Here is an 18,231-nt window from a genome sequence, read left to right as displayed (position 1 = left end):
AATTACCTGAGGTGAGGAGTTTGAGACCAGCATGGCCAACATGGTGAAACCCTGTCTGTACTAAAAATAAAAAAATTAGTTGGGCATGGTGGTGGGTGCCTGTAATCCCAGCTACTTGGGAGGCTGAGGCAGGAGAATGGCTTGAATCTGGGAGGTGGAGGTTGCAGTGAGCCGAGGTTGTGCTACTGCACTCCAGTCTGGGTGACAGAGCAAGAATCTGTTTCAAAAAAAAAAAAAAAACCATACATATGGCCAACACACATATGATTAAAAAGCTCTTCACTGATCTTTAGAGAAAAGCAAATCAAAACCACAATGAGATACCATCTCGTGCCACTCAGGTGGCTATCATTAAAAAGTCAAAAAACAGATGCTGGTGAGGTTTTGCAGAAAAAGGAATACCTTTACAGTGTTGACGGGAGTGTAAATTAGTTCAACCATTGTGGAAGACAGTGTGGCAATTCCTCAAAGACCTAGAGGCAGAAATACTATTTGACCCCGCAATCCCACTATTGGGTATATACCCAAAAGAATATAAATCATTCTATTATAAAGATACATGCATCAGTATGTTCACTGCAGCACTGTTCACAATAGCAAAGACATGGAATCAACCTAAACATCCATTGATGATAGACTGGATACAGAAAACGTGGTACATATACACCATGGAATACTCTGCAGCCATAAAAAAGGAACGAGATTATGTCCTTTGCAGGGATATGGATGGAGTTGGAAGCCATTATCCTCAGCAAACTAATGCAGGAGCAGAAAACCAAACACTGTGTGTTTTCACTTATAAGTGGGAACTGAATGATGAGAACACATGGACACAGGGTGGGGATCAACACACACTGGGGCCTGTTGGGGTGGGGGTGGAGGGAGGGAGAGCATCAGAAAGAATAGCTAGTGAATGTTGGGCTTAATACCTGGGTGATGGGATGATCTGTACAGCACACCACTATGGCACATGTTTACCGATGTAACAAACCTACACATCCTGGACATGTACCCCTGAACTTAAAAGTTGAAGAAAAAAAAAAAAGAATAAGCAAAGCAAAACTAAAACAAAATAGAAAGCAATTACTTTTATTACTGACTTGCTTTTAGGAGATGTATCATAGGTTCTACTGGTCTTTAGTACCTTTCACATCCTGATTCCGGGAGGTATCTTCTATGGGGTTGGCGTGCCAGAAAATGAATTCAAGTACGTACTCTCTGTGTAATACCTTTGTTAAATTAGATTTCTTAACATTTGCCTAGTGCCTGTTGGGTACTTTTGGTCTGAGTCAGTTCTATTTAATAAATCACATTTACTACTTTATTTTTCTGGTAAAACAACTGCAGTCTGCTGCAAATGAGTGGGACATTTTCCTGTGTCAATTTTTGACTTTACCTGAAATAGTTACAAAATGTGCTTAAGAATTCTAATTTTACTTTGTTTGATTTTTTTTTAAATACACATCTTTATTTTTAATTTTAATTTTTAATTTTTTTGAGAGTCTTGCTCTGTCACCCAGGCTGGAGTGCAGTGGCACCATCTCTGCTCACTGCAACCTCCACCTCCCAAGTTCAAGTGATTCCCCTGCCTCAGCCTCCCGAGTAGCTGGGATTACAGGTGCACGCCACGATGCCCCACTACAGATCTTTATTATATCATATGGCTGCTTTGTCATTTAAGCCTTTTACATTTAAGCCTATTTTAAGGCAAATTTTAAAAAATACCAACAAGAGAAGAAGAATTTAGGTTAAGAAAGTGAAAAGTAGGGCTGGGCACGGTGGCTGACACCTGTAATCCCAGCACTTTGGGAGGCTGAGGCGGGCGGATCATGATGTCAGGAGATCGAGACCATCCTGGCTAACACGGTGAAACACCATCTCTACTAAAAATAGAAAAAAACAAAAAATTAGCCGGGCGTGGTGGGGGGGCCGCCTGTAGTCCCAGCTACTCGGGAGGCTGAGGCAGGAGAATGGCGTGAACTCAGGAGGCATAGCTTGCAGTGAGCCGAGATTGCACCACTGCACTCCAGCCTGTGCGACAGAGTGAGGCTGTCAAAATGAAAAAAAAAAAAAAAAAAGAAAGTGAAAAGTGGAATTATTAATATATTTGAAATTTCAGCTACTTGCTTGAAATGAAATTGTTTTGAAAGTTTATTACTAAGATTTAAAAGTGAAGCCGAGTCATTTGAACATGAAATAGCTATTCATTCTGCAGTGTTGACTAAATGTGGAACTATAGTCATTGTTTAACGTTTACCCATGCAAGTTGGTTCCTTTCTAATTGGTTGTGGAATTAAGACAGAGACTCCACTTTCTTCTGTGTATTATTATTTCCTTTTTTTTTTCTAACTTATAACCAATTGTTGACTTAATTTTTACTTTAGTGAGAATTTAATATTAACTTTTCTCCTCAACTAGTGTTGCCTTCTCTGTGGCTTTTCATTTCTTTTACCAGTTGGTATAAAAAGAGAGTAAAACTAAAATGAAAAGAGGCTGGGTGTGGTTGCTCACATGTGTAATCCCAGCACTTTGGGAGGCCGAGGCGGGCAGATCATAAGGTCAGGAGATCGAGACCATCCTGGCCAACACGGTGAAACCCTGTCTCTACTAAAAATACAAAAAATTAGCCGGGTATGGCGGCAGGCGCCTGTAGTCCCATCTCCTCCGGAGGCTGAGGCAGGAGAATGGTGTGAATCCAGGAGGCGGAGCTTGCAGTGAGCCCAGATCGCACCACTGCACTCCAGCCTGGGTGACAGAGCGAGACTCTGTCTCAAAAAAAAAAAAAAGGAAAAAAAAACTAAACTAAAATGTTAGAATATTTTAAAGATTTGTTGGTCTGTACCTCTCCTGTTGAATAAAATTGTATTTTATGGTTATCTATAGATTTAATTTGTCTATATTCTATTTCAGTGTCATGACTAAAACTGAACCGCCTCTTCTTCAATCAGAATTTTTTCCTGCTCTTTAGGTCTTTGTAAAAGCTAATAATTATGAACTGCCTTGCTAGAGAGAAAACGAAGAATACCCTTTCATTTGAAATTTATAGAGGAAGTGAAAATTAGACCATCATTTCAAACATTTCTCTTTACTTAGACTTGCTAATGTTCTCTTCTTTAGCCTCAGAAGGCTCTGAATTCTTTTATTTAAAAAAAATTTTTTTTATATTGAAAGGAATTCTAATACTAAGTGCCCATAGTTTAGCCAAACTTCAGAGGCTAAGAGCATAGTCCTGCACATGATTGCCCTTACTTTAGACACCAGCCTCAATTTTGGTGGTCCCCAGGTTACCCTCATTTCTGACTAGCTAGCTACAAATTTGAGGGTTAATTCCTTAGAACGACTCACAAAGCTCAGGAAAATGTTAAACTTAGGATTACAGTTTTATTATAGCCAAAGGATATAAAAATCATAACCAGCCAACAAGGTCTGGGAGGGTTCCCAAACACGAAGTTTCCACTGTTCTCAGGAATGTTTTGTCTTGCTAGTATCTTAATGTGTGGCAGCATGCAGAGTATTGCCAACCCAAAGCTCCCCAAGCTTTTGGTGTTCAGAGTTTTTTTTTTTTGATTGTCAAAAATATAACAAAAAATTTACCTTACCCATTTTGAGTATGCAGTATAATAGTGCATTCTCAGAAAGAAAGAAGGAAGGAGGGAGGGAGGAAGGAAGGAGAATGTTAATTTCCCTTTTGGTAAAAGGAACAGAGTAAAACAGTTTGTGCACATTTTGTGCAACTTCTCCAGAACAGATCTCCAAATCTTTTTTCTTTTCTTTAATTTTTCCAGAACTTTTTTGTCTTGCAAAATTAAAACTATTCATTGAACAACTCCCTTTTCCTTCTCCCCCGTCCCTCCAGCCCCTGGTAATCACCATTCCACTTTGTGTTTCTAGAAGTTTGAGTATTTTAGATACCTGAAGTAGTTGTCTTTTTGTGACTGGTTTATCTCAGCATAATGTCCTCAAGGTTTATTCATGATGTAGCGTACGACAAAGTTTCCTTATTTATGGCTGAGTACTATTCCATTTTATGTATATACTGCATTTTCTTTATCCATTCATCTTTTTTTTTTTTTTGAGACGGAGTCTCGCTTTTTCACCCAGGCTGGAGTGCAGTGGCTCAATCTCGGCTCACTACAAGCTCCGCCTCCCGGGTTCATGCCATTCTCCTGCCTCAGCCTCTCCGAGTAGCTGGGACTACAGGTGCCCGCCACCATGCCCGACTAATTTTTTGTATTTTTAGTAGAGATGGGGTTTCACCGTGATCTCGATCTCCTGACCTCGTGATCCGCCCGCCTCGGCCTCCCAAAGTGCTGGGATTACAAGCGTGAGCCACCGTGCCCGGCCTATCCATTCATCTTTTGATGGACATTCAGATTGCTTTCATCTCTTGGCTATTGTCAGTAATGCTACAGTGAACATGGATGTTCAAATATTTCTTTGAGATCCTGTTTTCATTTCTTTTGGATGTATACCTGGAAATGGGATTACTGGATCATATGGTAATTCTATTTTTAATTTTTTTGAGAAGCTTCTATAGTGTATTCCATAGCAGCTGTACCATTTTATTTAATTAATTAATTTATTTTTTTGAGACAGAGTCTCGCTGTCTCCCAGGCTGGAGTGCAGTAGTGCAGTCTCAGCTCACTGCAACCCCAGTCTCCCAGGATCAAGTGATTCACCTCCCTCAGCCTCCTGAGTAGCTGGAATTACAGGCACCCACCACCACACCCTGCTAATTTTTTTATTTTTGTATTTTTTTGAGACGGAGTCTTGTTCTGTTGCCCAGGCTGGAGTGCAGTGGTGTGATCTTGGCTCACCACAACCTCCGCCTCCCGGGTTCAAGTGATTCTTCTGCCTCAGCCTTCCGAGTAGCTGGGACTACAGGCGTGCACCACCATGCCTGGCTAGTTTTTGTATTTTTAATAGAGAGAGGGTTTCACCATGTTGGCCAGCTGGTCTTGAACTCCTGACTTCAGGTGTTCTGCCTGCTTTGGCCTCCCAAAGTGCTGGGAATATAGGCATGAGCCACCACGCCTAGCTGAGCTGTACCATTTTATATTCCAACTAATAGCAGACAAAGCTTCCAATTTTTCTGCATCCTCGCCAACATTCATTTTCTGTTTTTTTGGTAGTGGCCATCCTAAAGGGTGTGAGATTATATTTCACTGTGGTTTTTATTTGCATTTTCCCAGTGACTAGTGATATTGAGTATCTTTTCACATGCTTATAGGCCATTTGCAGATCTGCTTTGGAGAAATGTCTATTTAAGTCCTTTGCCCATCTTTAAATTTTTTTGTTTGGGTTTTTTATTTTTTATTTTTTTGGTTATTGAGTTGTAGCAGATCTTACATATTCTGAATTTCGGCTGTTAACCAGATATATGGATTGCAAATATTTTCTCTCATTTTGTAGACTGCCTTTTTACTTTGTTGATTATTTCCTTTGCTGTGAAGTTTTTAAGTTTGATATAGTTCCTTCCATTTGTCAATTTTTGCTTTTTTTCTGCCTGTGCCTTTGGTATCATATTTAAGAAATCATTGCTAAATCGAATGTCATAAACTTTTTTCTCTCTGTTTTCTTCTATGAGTTTTATAGTTTCAGGTTTTATGTTTAGGTCTTTAATCTATTTTGAGTAAATTTTTGCATATAGTAGTATATGGTAAGGGTTTAACTTCATTCTTTTGGATATCCAGTTTTTCCAGCACCGTTTGTTGAAGAGACTGTTCTTTTTGCCCTCTTGTGTAGCTTTCACACCATTGTTGAAGATCATTTAATCATATACTTGAGGGATTATTTCTGGGTTTTCTGTTCTATTCCATTGGTCTATATGTCTGTTTTTTTATGCATTATCATGCTGTTTTGATAACTGTAACCTTGTAATATATTTTAAAAGAAGTGTGAGGCCTCTAGTTTCTTTTTTTTTCTCTCAAGATTGTTTTGACTGTTCGGGGTCCTTTGAGATTCAGTATACATTTTAGTGTATTTTTCTATTTTTATAAAAAAAAACCATTGGGATTTTGATAGAGATTACATTGAATCTGTAGATTGCTTAGGGTAGTATGCACATTTTAACAATATTAAGTCTTCCGATCTGTGATCACAAGATGTCTTTCCATTTGTTTGTGTCTTTTTATTTTTTTATTTATTTTTTATTGTTTTTGAGATGGAGTCTCGCTCTGTCGCCCAGGCTGGAGTGCAGTGGCATGATCTCAGCTCACTGCAACCTCCACCTCCAGGGTTCACACCATTCTCCTGCCTCAGACTCCCGAGTAGCTGGAACTACAGGCGCCCACGACCACACCCAGCTAACTTTTGTATTTTTAGTGGAGACAGGGCTTCACCGTGTTAGCCAGGATGGTCTTGATCTCCTGACCTCATGATCCGCCCGCCTCAGCCTCCCAAAGTGCTGGGATTACAGGCGTGAGCCACCGTGCCCAGCCTGTTTGTGTCTTCTTTAATTCCCTTCAGCAGTGTTTTGTAGTTTTTGGTCCATAAGTCTTATGCCTCCTCGATTAGGCTATCCTTAAGTATTTTATTCTTTTTGATTTTAACTGGAATTATTTCCATAATTTCCTTTTCACATTGTTCACTGTTATTGTATTAAAATGCAACTTATTTTTGTTTGTTGATTTGTATTCTGCAACTTTGCTGAACTGATTTATTCTAAAATGTTTTTTTTTGTGTGTGTGTGCAGAATCTTTAGGGATTTCTACATATGACAACATCTCATCTGCAAACATAGAATTTTACCTTTCCTTTTCTCTTTGGATGCTTTTTATTTTTACCTGATTTCTCTGTCTAGGACATCTAGTGCTATGTTGAATAGAAGTGGCCAGAGTGGGCATCCTTGCTTTTTTTCTGATGTTAGAGGAAAAAAAAGCTTTCAGCTTCTCATTTTTGTGTATGATGTTGGCTGTAAGTTTTCTTTTTTATTTTTATTATTATTATACTCCTAAGTTCTGGGATACATGTGCAGAATGTGCAGGTTTGTTACATAGGTATACATGTGCCATGGTGGTTTGCTGCACCCATCAACCTGTCATCTACATTAGGTATTTCTCCTAATGCTATCTCTGCCCTAGCCCCCCACCCCCCGACAGGCCCCAGTGTGTGATGTTCCCCTCCCTGTGTCCATGCGTTCTCATTGTTCAACTCCCACTTAATGATGAGGACATGCGGTGTTTGGTTTTCTGTTCCTATGTTAGCTTGCTGAGAATGATGGTTTCCAGCTTCATCCGTATCCCTGCAAAGGACATGAACTCATCCTTTTTATGGCTGCATAGTATTCCATGGTGTGTATGTGCCACATTTTCTTTATCCAGTCTATCATTGATGGGCATTTGGGTTGATTCCAAGTCTTTGCTATTGTGAATCATGCCACAGTAAACATACATGTGCATGTGTCTTTATAGTAGAATGATTTATAATCTTTGGGTATATACTCAGTAATGGGATTGCTGGATCAAATGGTATTTCTGGTTCTAGATCCTTGAGGAATCACCACACTGTCCTCCACAATGGTGGAACTAATTTACACTCCCACCAAAAGTGTGAAAGTATTCCTTTTTCTCCACATTCTCTCCAGCATCTGTTGTTTCCTGACTTTTTAATGATCACCATTCTAACTGGCATGAGATGCTATCACACTGTGCTTTTGATTTGCATTTCTCTAATGACCAGTGATGATAAGCTTTTTTTCATATGTTTTTTGGCCGCATAAATGTCTTCTTTTGAAAAGTGTCTGTTTTTCATATGTTTTTTGGCTACATAAATGTCTTCTTTTGAAAAGTGCCCGTTCATATCCTTCTCCCACTTTTTGATGGGGTTGTTTGTTTTTTTCTTGTAAATTTGTTTAAGTTCCTTGTAGATTCTGGATTATTAGCCCTTTGTCAGATGTATAGATTGCAAAAATTTTCTCCCATTCTGTAGGTTGCCTGTTCACTCTGATGATAGTTTCTTTTGCTGTCCAGAAGCTCTTTAGTTTAATTAGATCCCATTTGTCAATTTTGTCTTTTGTTGCCATTGCTTTTGGTGTTTTAGTCATGAAGTCTTTGCCCATGCCTATGTCCTGAATGGTATTGCCTAGGTTTTCTTCTAGGGTTTTTATGGTTTTGGGTCTTACATTTAAGTCTTTAATCCATCTTGAGTTAATTTTTGTATAAAGTGTTAGGAAGGGATCCAGTTTCAGTTTTCTGCATATGGCTAGCCAGTTTTCCCAACACCATTTATTAAATAGGGAATCCTTTCTTATTGCTTGTTTTTGTCAGGTTTGTCAAAGATCAGATGGTTGTAGATGTGTGGCGTTATTTCTAAGGTCTCTGTTCTGTTCCATTGATCTATATATCTGTTTTGGTACCAGTGCCATCCTGTTTTGTTTACTGTAGCCTTGTAGTATAGTTTGAAGTCAGGTAGTGTGATGCCTCCAGCTTTGTTCTGTTTGCTTAGGAGTGTCTTGGCTTTATGGGCCCTTTTTTGGTACCGTATGAAATTTAAAGTAGTTTTTCTAATTCTGTGAAGAAAGTCAGTGGTAGCTTGATGGGGATAGCATTGAATCTATAAATTACTTTGGGCAGTACGGCCATTTTCATGATATTGATTCTTCCTATCTATGAGCATGGAATGTTTTTCCCTTTGTGTCCTTTCTTATTTTCTTGAGCGTGGTTTGTAGTTCTCTTTGAAGAGGTCCTTCACATCTCTTGTAAGTTGTATTTCTAGGTATTTTATCCTCTTTGTAGCAATTGTGAATGGGAGTTCACTCATGATTTGGCTCTTGTTTGTCTATTCGTGTATAGGAATGCTTGTGATTTTTGCACATCGATTTTCAGTTTCTCATTATTGTGTATGACATTGGCTATGAGTTTTCTTATATGGCCTTTATTATATTGAGGTTGTTTCCTTCAGTCTTTGTTGAATATTTTTATCGTGAAAGGGTATTCAATTTTGTTAAATGCCTTTTATGTATCAATTGAGATTATTGTGGTTTTTGTCCTTCATTCTGTTAATAGGATGTATTACACTGAATTTCTGTATGTTGAACCATCCTTGTATTCTAGGAGTTAAGTCCCACTTGATCATGATGTAAAGTCCCTTTAATGTGTTGTTGAATTCAGTTTGCTAGTATTTGGTTGAGTTTTTTTCATCATTATTAATCAGAGCTATTAGCTTGTAGTTTTCTTTTAATACCTTCTGATTTTGGTATCATGGTGACGCTGGCTTCGTAGAGTGAGTATGGAAATTTTCTGTCCTTTTCAATTTTTTAAAAAGAGCTTGGGAAAGATTGTTTCAGTTCTTTAAATGTTTGGTAGAATTTTCCAGTGAAGCCATTTGGTCCGGGGCTTTCTGTTGCTTGGAAGTTTTTGATTGCTGATTCAGTATCATTACTAGTTATAGAGCTGTTCATATTTTTTATTTCTTTATGATTTTGAAGATTTTTTCTAGCAAGTTATCAATGTCTTCTAGGTTATTCAATTTGTTGATACATAATTTTTCATAGCAGTCTCAGACTCTTTCTGTGACAGTTGTAATGTCTCCTTTCACTTCTGATTTTTGTTATTTCAGTCTTTTTTTTTTATGGTTAAAGGGTTGTCAATTTTATTCACTTTTTCAATGAGCCAATTTGCAGTTTTGTTGATTTTTTTTCTATTCCTTGTTTCTTTTATTTCTGCTCTAATCTTTATGATTTTCTTCCTTTTGCCAACTTTGAGTTTATTCTTTTTCTAGTTTCTTGTGGTATAAATATAGGTTGAGCATCCCAAATCTGAAATTCTGAAATCCAAAATGCTATAAAATCCTAAGCTTTTTGAGCACTGACATGACACTTAAAGGAAATGCTCATTGGAGCATTTTGGAATTCAGATTTTTAGATTTGGGATGTGCAAATGGTAAGTATAATGCAAATATTTCAAAATTCAAAGAAATTCAAAATCTTCTGGTCCTAAGCATTTCAGATGAGGAATACTCAACCTGTAAAAAAAATCAGGAGCTGGGTGTGTTTTCTCAGTTCTGGCAAGCTGTGTCAACTTCTCTCTGGGATGTTACTCCGCATTTTCTGGTACTGCCATGAGCCTGTGCACTCTCCTTTGTTCTCGGTGCCTCACAGGCATCCATAGTGTACTGGTTCCCCATCAGCACCCATGTCAGTTGAGACTGGAAACAGTCCCTTGGACAGCCCTCCAAGAAGCTGGAATGTTGAACATGTGTTCTACACTTCTCTTTCTCTCCCAATGGAGAAGCTTCTTAATCCCAAACTATGTTAGTTTGGAGTGGTAGGGGGAAGGATGCTGATGTGGATGAAATGAAATGGCTTTTCTTACCAATTTCAATGCAGATGTTCTTGGCTTTGAGCTTACCTGGGGTACTGTGACTTCCTAATTGTCATTGTCATAAAAGCTTTTTGGATCATATATTGTTGCTAAAGTCAGTGTTTTTGTTAGGGAGCAAGGTCTTGGGCTTCCTATTTTGTCATCTTGCTGACCTTGGTGTCCAGAGTTTTCATTGGGGTTCTATGGTGTAGGCATTAAACAAAATTTTTTTTTTAATTTTAAATTTTTGTAGAGGCAAGTTCTCACTATGTTGCCCAGGCTGGTCTCGAACTCCCGGACTCAAGCAGTCCTCCTGCCTTGGCTTCCCAAAGTGCTAGGATTACAGATGTGAGCCATCACACCCAGCCTGGGTATCATTGATTGAATCATTGTCTGTGCAGTTGACTTAGCCCATTTCTTCTATGCAGAGTGGGTTGATATAATTTGGCTGAAAGCCCCAAACCTCTAATCACATTATCAATCTTTCTGGCATGGCTATTGCCCACCTGAGTCATCTCCTTAGTGTAAACTGTCTAGGGGCCCACCATGAGGCTGCTTGGTAGCATCAACTATCGGATGTGGTTGGAGGGTTTAGAAGTTACTTCCAAGACCCTGGGGACAAAAGTCATCCAAATTCCTTGTTACAAATGTATACAGAAATCGAATACATGGTACAAAATCATTTTTTCCTAAATAAAAGTTTAACACTCTTAAAAAAGTGATAGATTTTTCTTTTTAATTTTTGTTATTGCCCTATTTTAAGTATTTGAAGGACTGTTTCATTCTCTAAACAGTAATGAATGCAATACTATTCCTTTAATTTATACCTTAAATGAGTATGTTACTAAAACACTAAATGCTAGGATAGAAAAGTGGAATTAGGCTGGGCGCAGTGGGTCACGCCTATAATCCCAGCACTTTGGGAGGTGAATCACCTGAGGTCAGGAGTTCGAGACCAGCTTGGCCAAGATGGTGAAACCCTGTCTCTACTAAAAATACAAAAATTAGCTGGGCATGGTGGCACATGCCTGTAATCCCAACTACTTGGGAGGCTGAGACAGGAGAATCCCTTGAACCTTGGGAGTGGAGGTTGCAGTGAGCTGAGATCGCACCATTTCACTCCAGCCTGGGTGACAGAAAGACACTCCATATAAAAAAAGAAAAAAGAAAAGTGGAATTAGTCTTTTGATTAAAAAAAAAAGTTGTCATGCCTGTTTTGTTTTCTGGATGTAAGAGTAGTATGTTCATGGTAAAAAAAATTTTATTTGGAAAATAGTTGCATTTAAAATAGCAAAAGTCTTTTAATGTTTTATTTCCCACTCTTTTATTGTTTCTGTCAATATGGAGCACATTGAAACGCACTTTATGTTAAAAAAATAATACAATTGAGAAAACGACCTAGGGCTTTGTATCATTTTTTTCATACATAACACTACATGTAAACATACACTACATTACCCACTACAGATCAGTATTTTCCTGTCAGTAAATAATCTTTAAATACAGTTTTACTGTTTCTCTTTTTTTCATGTTAACATTATTTCTAGTTTAATGCATAAATTAATAGATCTATTAGATAATTTATGATTTTTTCTTGATTGATGTTCAAGGACTTAAAGGTTAATAATTATTAGTATTGATACCTTACCTTCTCATATTGTTCATGATAATAGCCAGAGCGATTCTTTCAAACTAGTTAGCTTTCTCTTTTATTTATTTTATTTTACTTTTTTTTTGAGACACGGTCTTGCTCTGTCCCCATGCTGGAGTGTCATGGTGTGATCACAGCTCACTGTAGCCTTGATCTCCCAGTCTCAAGCCATCGTCCCATTTCAGCCTGCCGTGTAGCTGGGACTAAAGGGGCATGCCACCATGCCTGGCTAATTTCTTTGTATTTTTTGTAGAAATGGAGTCTTACAATGTTGCCCAGGCTGGTCTTGACTCCTGAACTCAAGCAGTCCTCCTGCCTTGGCCTCCCAAAGTGCTGTGATTACAGGTGTGAGCCACTGTGCCTGGCCAGCTTTCTTTTTTATTGTCTTGCAGGAGGGCTAGAGCTTAGACTTTCTCTTTTCTTAGGCTTTTTCTTTCAAATATCTGTTTTCAGGATTTTCTAGTGTTTATGCTTTAAGCAATACTTTTAATGTCCCCTCAGTTTTTATGAAAAATGTGTAGGTTATATTTCACATACATATGTTTACATATTTGGTGTTAAGTTTTTTTTTCTTTTCTTTTTTTTTTTTTTTTTAATTATACTTTAAGTTCTGGGATACACGTGCAGAAAGTGCTGGTTTGTTACATAGGTGTACATGTGCCATGGTGGTTTGCTCCACCCATCAACCTGTCATCTACATTAGGTATTTCTCCTAATGCTATCCCTCCCCTTGCCCCAACCCCCTGACAGGCCCTGGTATGTGATGTTCCCCTCCCTGTGTCCATGTGTTCTCATTTTTCAGTTCCCACTTATGAGTGAGAACATGTGGTGTTTGGTTTTCTGTTCCTGTGTTAGTTTGTCGAGAATGATAGTTTCCAGCTTCATCCATGTCCCTGCAAAGGACATTAACACATTCTTTTTTTATGGCTGCATAGTATTCCATGGTATATGTGCCACATTTTCTTTATCCAGTGTATCATTGGTGGGCATTTGGGTTGGTTCCAAGTTGTTGCTATTGTGGTGTAAGTTTTTGTGTATATTTTAAGTATATTTTTCTTGCAGGCAAGCCATTATTTTCTTCTTTTTTAACTTTTTTTTTCCATTGCTTTAATTGAATATTTATAAGAGGGCAGTATGCTGGAGATGTGAGGATAAATTCTCAAGAAAATTTTAAAATGTGGGTAGAGAGTAATAGATGCTTACATCTGATATTATGCACAGGTAGGTTTTAAAGTTTCATTGATGAGTCTAAAATAAATCTAGAGTTTTGGTTGTTTCCTTCCCTTGCCAGGGTCCTGTATTAATAGGAAGTTCACATGGTGGTGTCAACATTGAAGATGTTGCTGCGGAGACTCCTGAAGCAATAATTAAAGAACCTATTGATATTGAAGAAGGCATCAAAAAGGAACAAGCTCTCCAGGTATGTTGTATTCCTGAAAAATTTCTAGCTTATGATTAGAGAATTATGATACTTAAAGATAACTGTACAACTGAAGTAATTGTCAAAATTATTTAAACATTTTGAGTGTCAGGCAAGTTAATAGCTTGTTTGAAATAGCTCATTTGGAATTATTTACAATTTTTTCATATCTCTATAAATATTTCAATGTGGATTCTTTTAAAAGAGTCACTGGCCAGGCACGGTGGCTCACGCCTGTAATCCCAGCACTTTGGGAGGCCAAGGTGGGCGGATCACAAGGTCAGGAGTTTGATACCAGCCTGGCCAATATGGTGAAACCCCCATCTCTACTAAAAATACAAAAAAAAATTAATCGGGCATGGTGGTTCGTGCCTGTAGTCCTAGCTACTTGGGAGGCTCAGGTGAGAATCGCTTGAACCCAGGAGGCGGAGGTTGCAGTGAGCCGAGATTGTGCCACTGCACTCCAGCCTGGGCAACAGAGTGAGACTCCGTCTCAAAAAAAAAAAAAAAAAGTCACTATACCATTACCCCATCTAGTAAAATTAACAATAATTTCTTTTCTTTTCTTTTTTTCTCTTCTTTTTTATTTTTTTTAAGACGGAGTCTTGCTCTGCCGCCCAAGCTGGAGTGTAGTGGTGCCATCTTGGCTCACCACAACCTCCACCTCCCAGGATCAAGCAATTCTCCTGTTTCAGCCTCCCAAGTAGCTGGGACTACAGGCACCTGCCACCACACCCAGCTAATTTTTTTGTTTTTAGTAGAGATGGGGTTTCACCCTGTTGGTCTTGTTGGTCTCGAACTGCTGACCTCAGGTTATCCACCCGCCTTGGCCTCCCAAAGTGCTAGGATTATAGGCATGAGCCAGCGTGCCCAGCCAACAATAATTTCTTAGTATCATCACTTAGTCATCCAAATTTCTCTAGTTGTTTCAAATCAATTTTTCATCTACAATTTGTTTGACTCAGGATCCAAATAAGGTCCTTCATTGTTATTTTATTTATTTTCTTTGAGATGGAGTCTTGCTCTGTTACCTAGGCTGGAGTGCAGTGTCGCCACCTTGGCTCACCACAACCTCTGTCTTCTGAGTTCAAGCTATTCTCCTGCCTCAGCTTACCGACTAGCTGGGACTGCAGGCATGCGTCACCATGCCCAGCTAATTTTTGTATTTTGTTTTAGTAGAGATGGGGTTTTGCTGTGTTGGCCATGCTGGTCTTGAACTCCTGACATCAGGTGATCCACCCTCACTGGCCTCCCAAAGTGCTAGGATTACAGGTGTGAGCCACCGCGTCCGGTCCCTTCATTGTTGTTGACTGATAAGTCTCACAGGTCTTTTATAACTTGCAGGTTTCTCTTTTTTGCTGTCATCTTTTTTCTTTCAGTTTAGTTGAAGAAACTGAGGTGATTATCATTCATTGTTTTTCGTAGTCTGGATTTTATATCTCCATGGTTTAAGTGGTTAAACATTTAAAATATTCCTGTGTCCCCTTTATTTTCTATAAATTGTATAGAATGGATGGGACACTGTCTTATATATCTCCATAATAGAGCTGTGGTTTATGAATGATTTTAAGAATTCGATGAATGCTGTGGTCCTTCTTTCAATTCTTTCAATTTGTATATGTTCACAATAAAATTTTGCCTACAGTTTTACTGGTTTGCTCTATTGTCCTTGTGTGCTGCTTCCCCTCCATTCTTCCCCCCACTAAAAAAAAGCCCCCATTGAGTTTAGTATTAAGGCCTGTGGGAGTTGCTTGGTAATATTTGTAATGCTGCTATTGAATTAAATTGTTTGCTTTGGATATAAAAATAAGTGACTCATCTTTTCGTTCATTTGTTTGTTTTTGAGATGGAGATTCTTGCTCTGTTGCCCAGGGTGGAGTGTGCAGTGGCGCAATCTTGGCTCACTGCAACCTCCGCCTCCTGGGTTCAAGCAATCCTCCCACCTCAGTCTCCTGAGTAGCTAGGATTACAGGCATGCACCACCATGCCCAGCTAACTTTTTTTTGTATTTTTAGTGGAGACAGGGTTTCACCATATTGGCAGGCTGCTCCAGAACTCCTGACCTCAAGTGATCTGCCTGCCTGGGCCTCGCGAAGTGCTGGGATTACAGGTGTGAGCCGCCGCGCCTGGCCTAATGACTCATCTTAAAAGAAGAATTCCTATATTGGACTTTGAAGTTAAACATTTCTTTTTTTTATTATTTACTTTTATTTATTTATTGATTTATTTATTTTGAGATGGAGTCTCGCTCTGTCGCCCAGGCTGGAGTGCAGTGGTGCAATCCTGGCTCACTGCAAGCTCTGCCTCCCGGTTTCACACCATTCTCCTTAAACATTTCTTAATGAGAAAACTATGTCAGAATAAGTTTATGGTATTGAAGTACAGCAACTGCAAGAATTTTTTTTTTTTTGAGACGGAGTCTTGCTCTGTTGCCCAGACTGGAGTGCAGTGGCATGATCTTGGCTCACTGAAACCTCTGCCTCCCGGGTTCAAGCGATTCCCCTGCCTCAGCTTCCCAGGTAGCTGGGATTACAGGCGCCTGCCACCATGCCTAGCTAATTTTTGTATTTTTAATAGAGATGGGGTTTCACCATGTTGGCCAGGCTGGTCTTGAACTCCTAACTTCATGATCCGCCCACCTCGGCCTTCCAAAGTGCTGGGATTACAGGCGTGAGTCACTGTGCCCAGCCAAGTGCAAGAATTTTGACCGGTGCAAAGTTTTAAGGAGATAGATAAATGTTTCTGATGGAGAGTAAAGCAAATTAATTTTGGCAAATGAATGATATAAATGTTTAAAAGGCACGGATTTGATTTATTAGGTAGTTACGTGAAGATGATGACTGGAGAGTGAAATTTAGATGAGGAAGAAAATACTTGATTTACAAGAATACATGGAGGAATAATCTAAGATTATAGCATTTTGCATGATGGTGATGAGTGGAAATAGAGCCTAGCATTAGAAAATTGATGTCATAATGGATTGATCAGAATTACTTTGTAGTTTTCAAATGTTTAAGCCTAAACATTTGGTTTTAGTTTTTGTTTTTTTAGGTGAGTTGTGACATAGTGAAAAACTTTCATAATAAAATGGTACTTTCATATTATTATTATTATTATATATATATATATATATATATTTTTTTTTTGAGACAGAGTCTTGCCTGTTGCCCAGGCTGGAGGGCAGTGGCACGAGCTTGGCTCACTGCAACCTTCGACTCCTGGGTTCAAGCAATTCTCCTGTCTCAGCCTCCCGAGTAGCTGGGATTACAGACATGAGCCACCACACCTGGCTAATTTTTTGTATTTTTAGTAGAGATGGAGTTTCACCATGTTGGTCAAGCTGGTCTCGAACTCCTAACCGCAGGTGATCCACACACCTCAGCCTCCCAAAGTGCTGGGATTACAGGCGTGAGCCACCGCGCCTGGCCTCATATTATTCTTTATTTGAAATAGGTCAAAACAAAAGATTACATTCCGTAGTGCTTTTTTTTTTTTTTTTTTGGGAGACAGAGTTTCCACTCTGTCGCCCAGGCAGGAGTGCAGTGGTGTGATCTTGGCTCATTGCAACCTCCATCTCCTGAGTTCAAGCAATTTTTGTGTCTCAGCCTCTCGAGTAGCTGGGATTACAGGCGTGTGCCACCACACCTGGCTAATTTTTGTATGTTTAGTAGAGACAGTGTTTCACCATGTTGCCCAGGCTGGTCTCAAACTCCTGGCTTCAAGTGATCCGCCCTCTTTGTCCTCCCAAAGTGCTGGTATTACAGACATGAGCCACTGCGCCCAGCCTACATTGTTTAGCTTGATCATTCACTTTATTTATTGCATTTGACTCTTTGCAAATATCTTCATCTTCAAAGAATTTAAGATTTTTTGTTATTGAAAATCAAAAGAATGTGTTACAACCTTAGATAGCAACTGAAAAAGAGGAAAGAATTCTCTATAGTGTTCCTGAGCAGTGGCAGCACTGTTAGAATAAACATATAGACATGTATCCTCTGTACCAGTGGTTCAGAATTCCTCATGGAACTTGAAACATGATAGATGCTTGATCCAGTATAGAACTTGTCAACCAGAACTTCTGAGTTGGGACCTTGATATTGTATTGTTTAAAAGCTCTATGGGTATCTCTATTTGGGAATCCCTCAAGACTGTAAACTCTTTTATTAAATTATAAAGTTAAACATCTTTATCTTTTGGGCCTAGCACAGTGCCTGGAATGTATTAGGTGCTTGGTAGATTTTTGAATGAATGGGATAACACTCATTTGACTGTATGACATATATTCTTATTGCTTGGTAGACACTCTTTATAAATTACACGAAAGGTAAAATAGGGCCTTCTAATATTTTGGCTTTTCTTTGGACCATAAGGGTTGTCAGTCCACATTTTATATTTTTAGTAGAGACGGGGTTTCACTGTGATGGCCAGGCTAGTCCCTAACTCCTGGCATCAAGTGATCCGGTCCCCTCAGCCTTTCAAATTGCAGGCATTACAGGCGTGAGCCACTGTGCCTGGTTCACATTTTATATGTAGTTTTAATGAAATATAAACCTCTTCTTTCAGCTTACGTTGGCAATAAAGCTTAGGCAGTATGGAAACTATGGAACTGGAATCTAGGCCAATGAATGGCAAGTTACTTGATCTCTCTGAACCTCTTTCTTATCTATAGAATGGGAAGAATATCTACCTTTTGAAGATTTTGAATAAAGTTTTGTTTAACCATTTAGTAATGGTAGCTGCTATTTCAGTAATTAATGTTTGACTATAAATGACTCATGTTTATCATTTAAGTGATAAACTACAAGGCTTTTTATTTACAGTAATGTTGATTAGACATATGCAAACTACCTATAATAAAA

At 38.9% G+C, this 18,231-nt stretch overlaps 1 protein-coding gene across 2 annotated transcripts in view; it reads left to right on the top strand.

The window, feature by feature from the left end:
* Positions 1-18,231, top strand: part of SUCLA2 (succinate-CoA ligase ADP-forming beta subunit) — a 60,017-nt gene that overhangs the window by 15,064 nt on the left and 26,722 nt on the right. For both annotated transcript variants that reach the window (XM_030813375.1, XM_030813376.1), the window contains exon 5: positions 13,244-13,372. In XM_030813375.1, the coding sequence (XP_030669235.1) occupies positions 13,244-13,372 (129 nt within the window). The remainder of the gene's footprint in view (positions 1-13,243; positions 13,373-18,231) is intronic.

This window comes from Nomascus leucogenys, chromosome 5, assembly GCF_006542625.1.
Source record: "Nomascus leucogenys isolate Asia chromosome 5, Asia_NLE_v1, whole genome shotgun sequence".
Taxonomy (NCBI): Eukaryota; Metazoa; Chordata; class Mammalia; order Primates; family Hylobatidae; genus Nomascus; species Nomascus leucogenys.
Note: the sequence above shows the minus strand (reverse complement) of the source record. Positions and strands in the feature narration are given on the sequence as shown.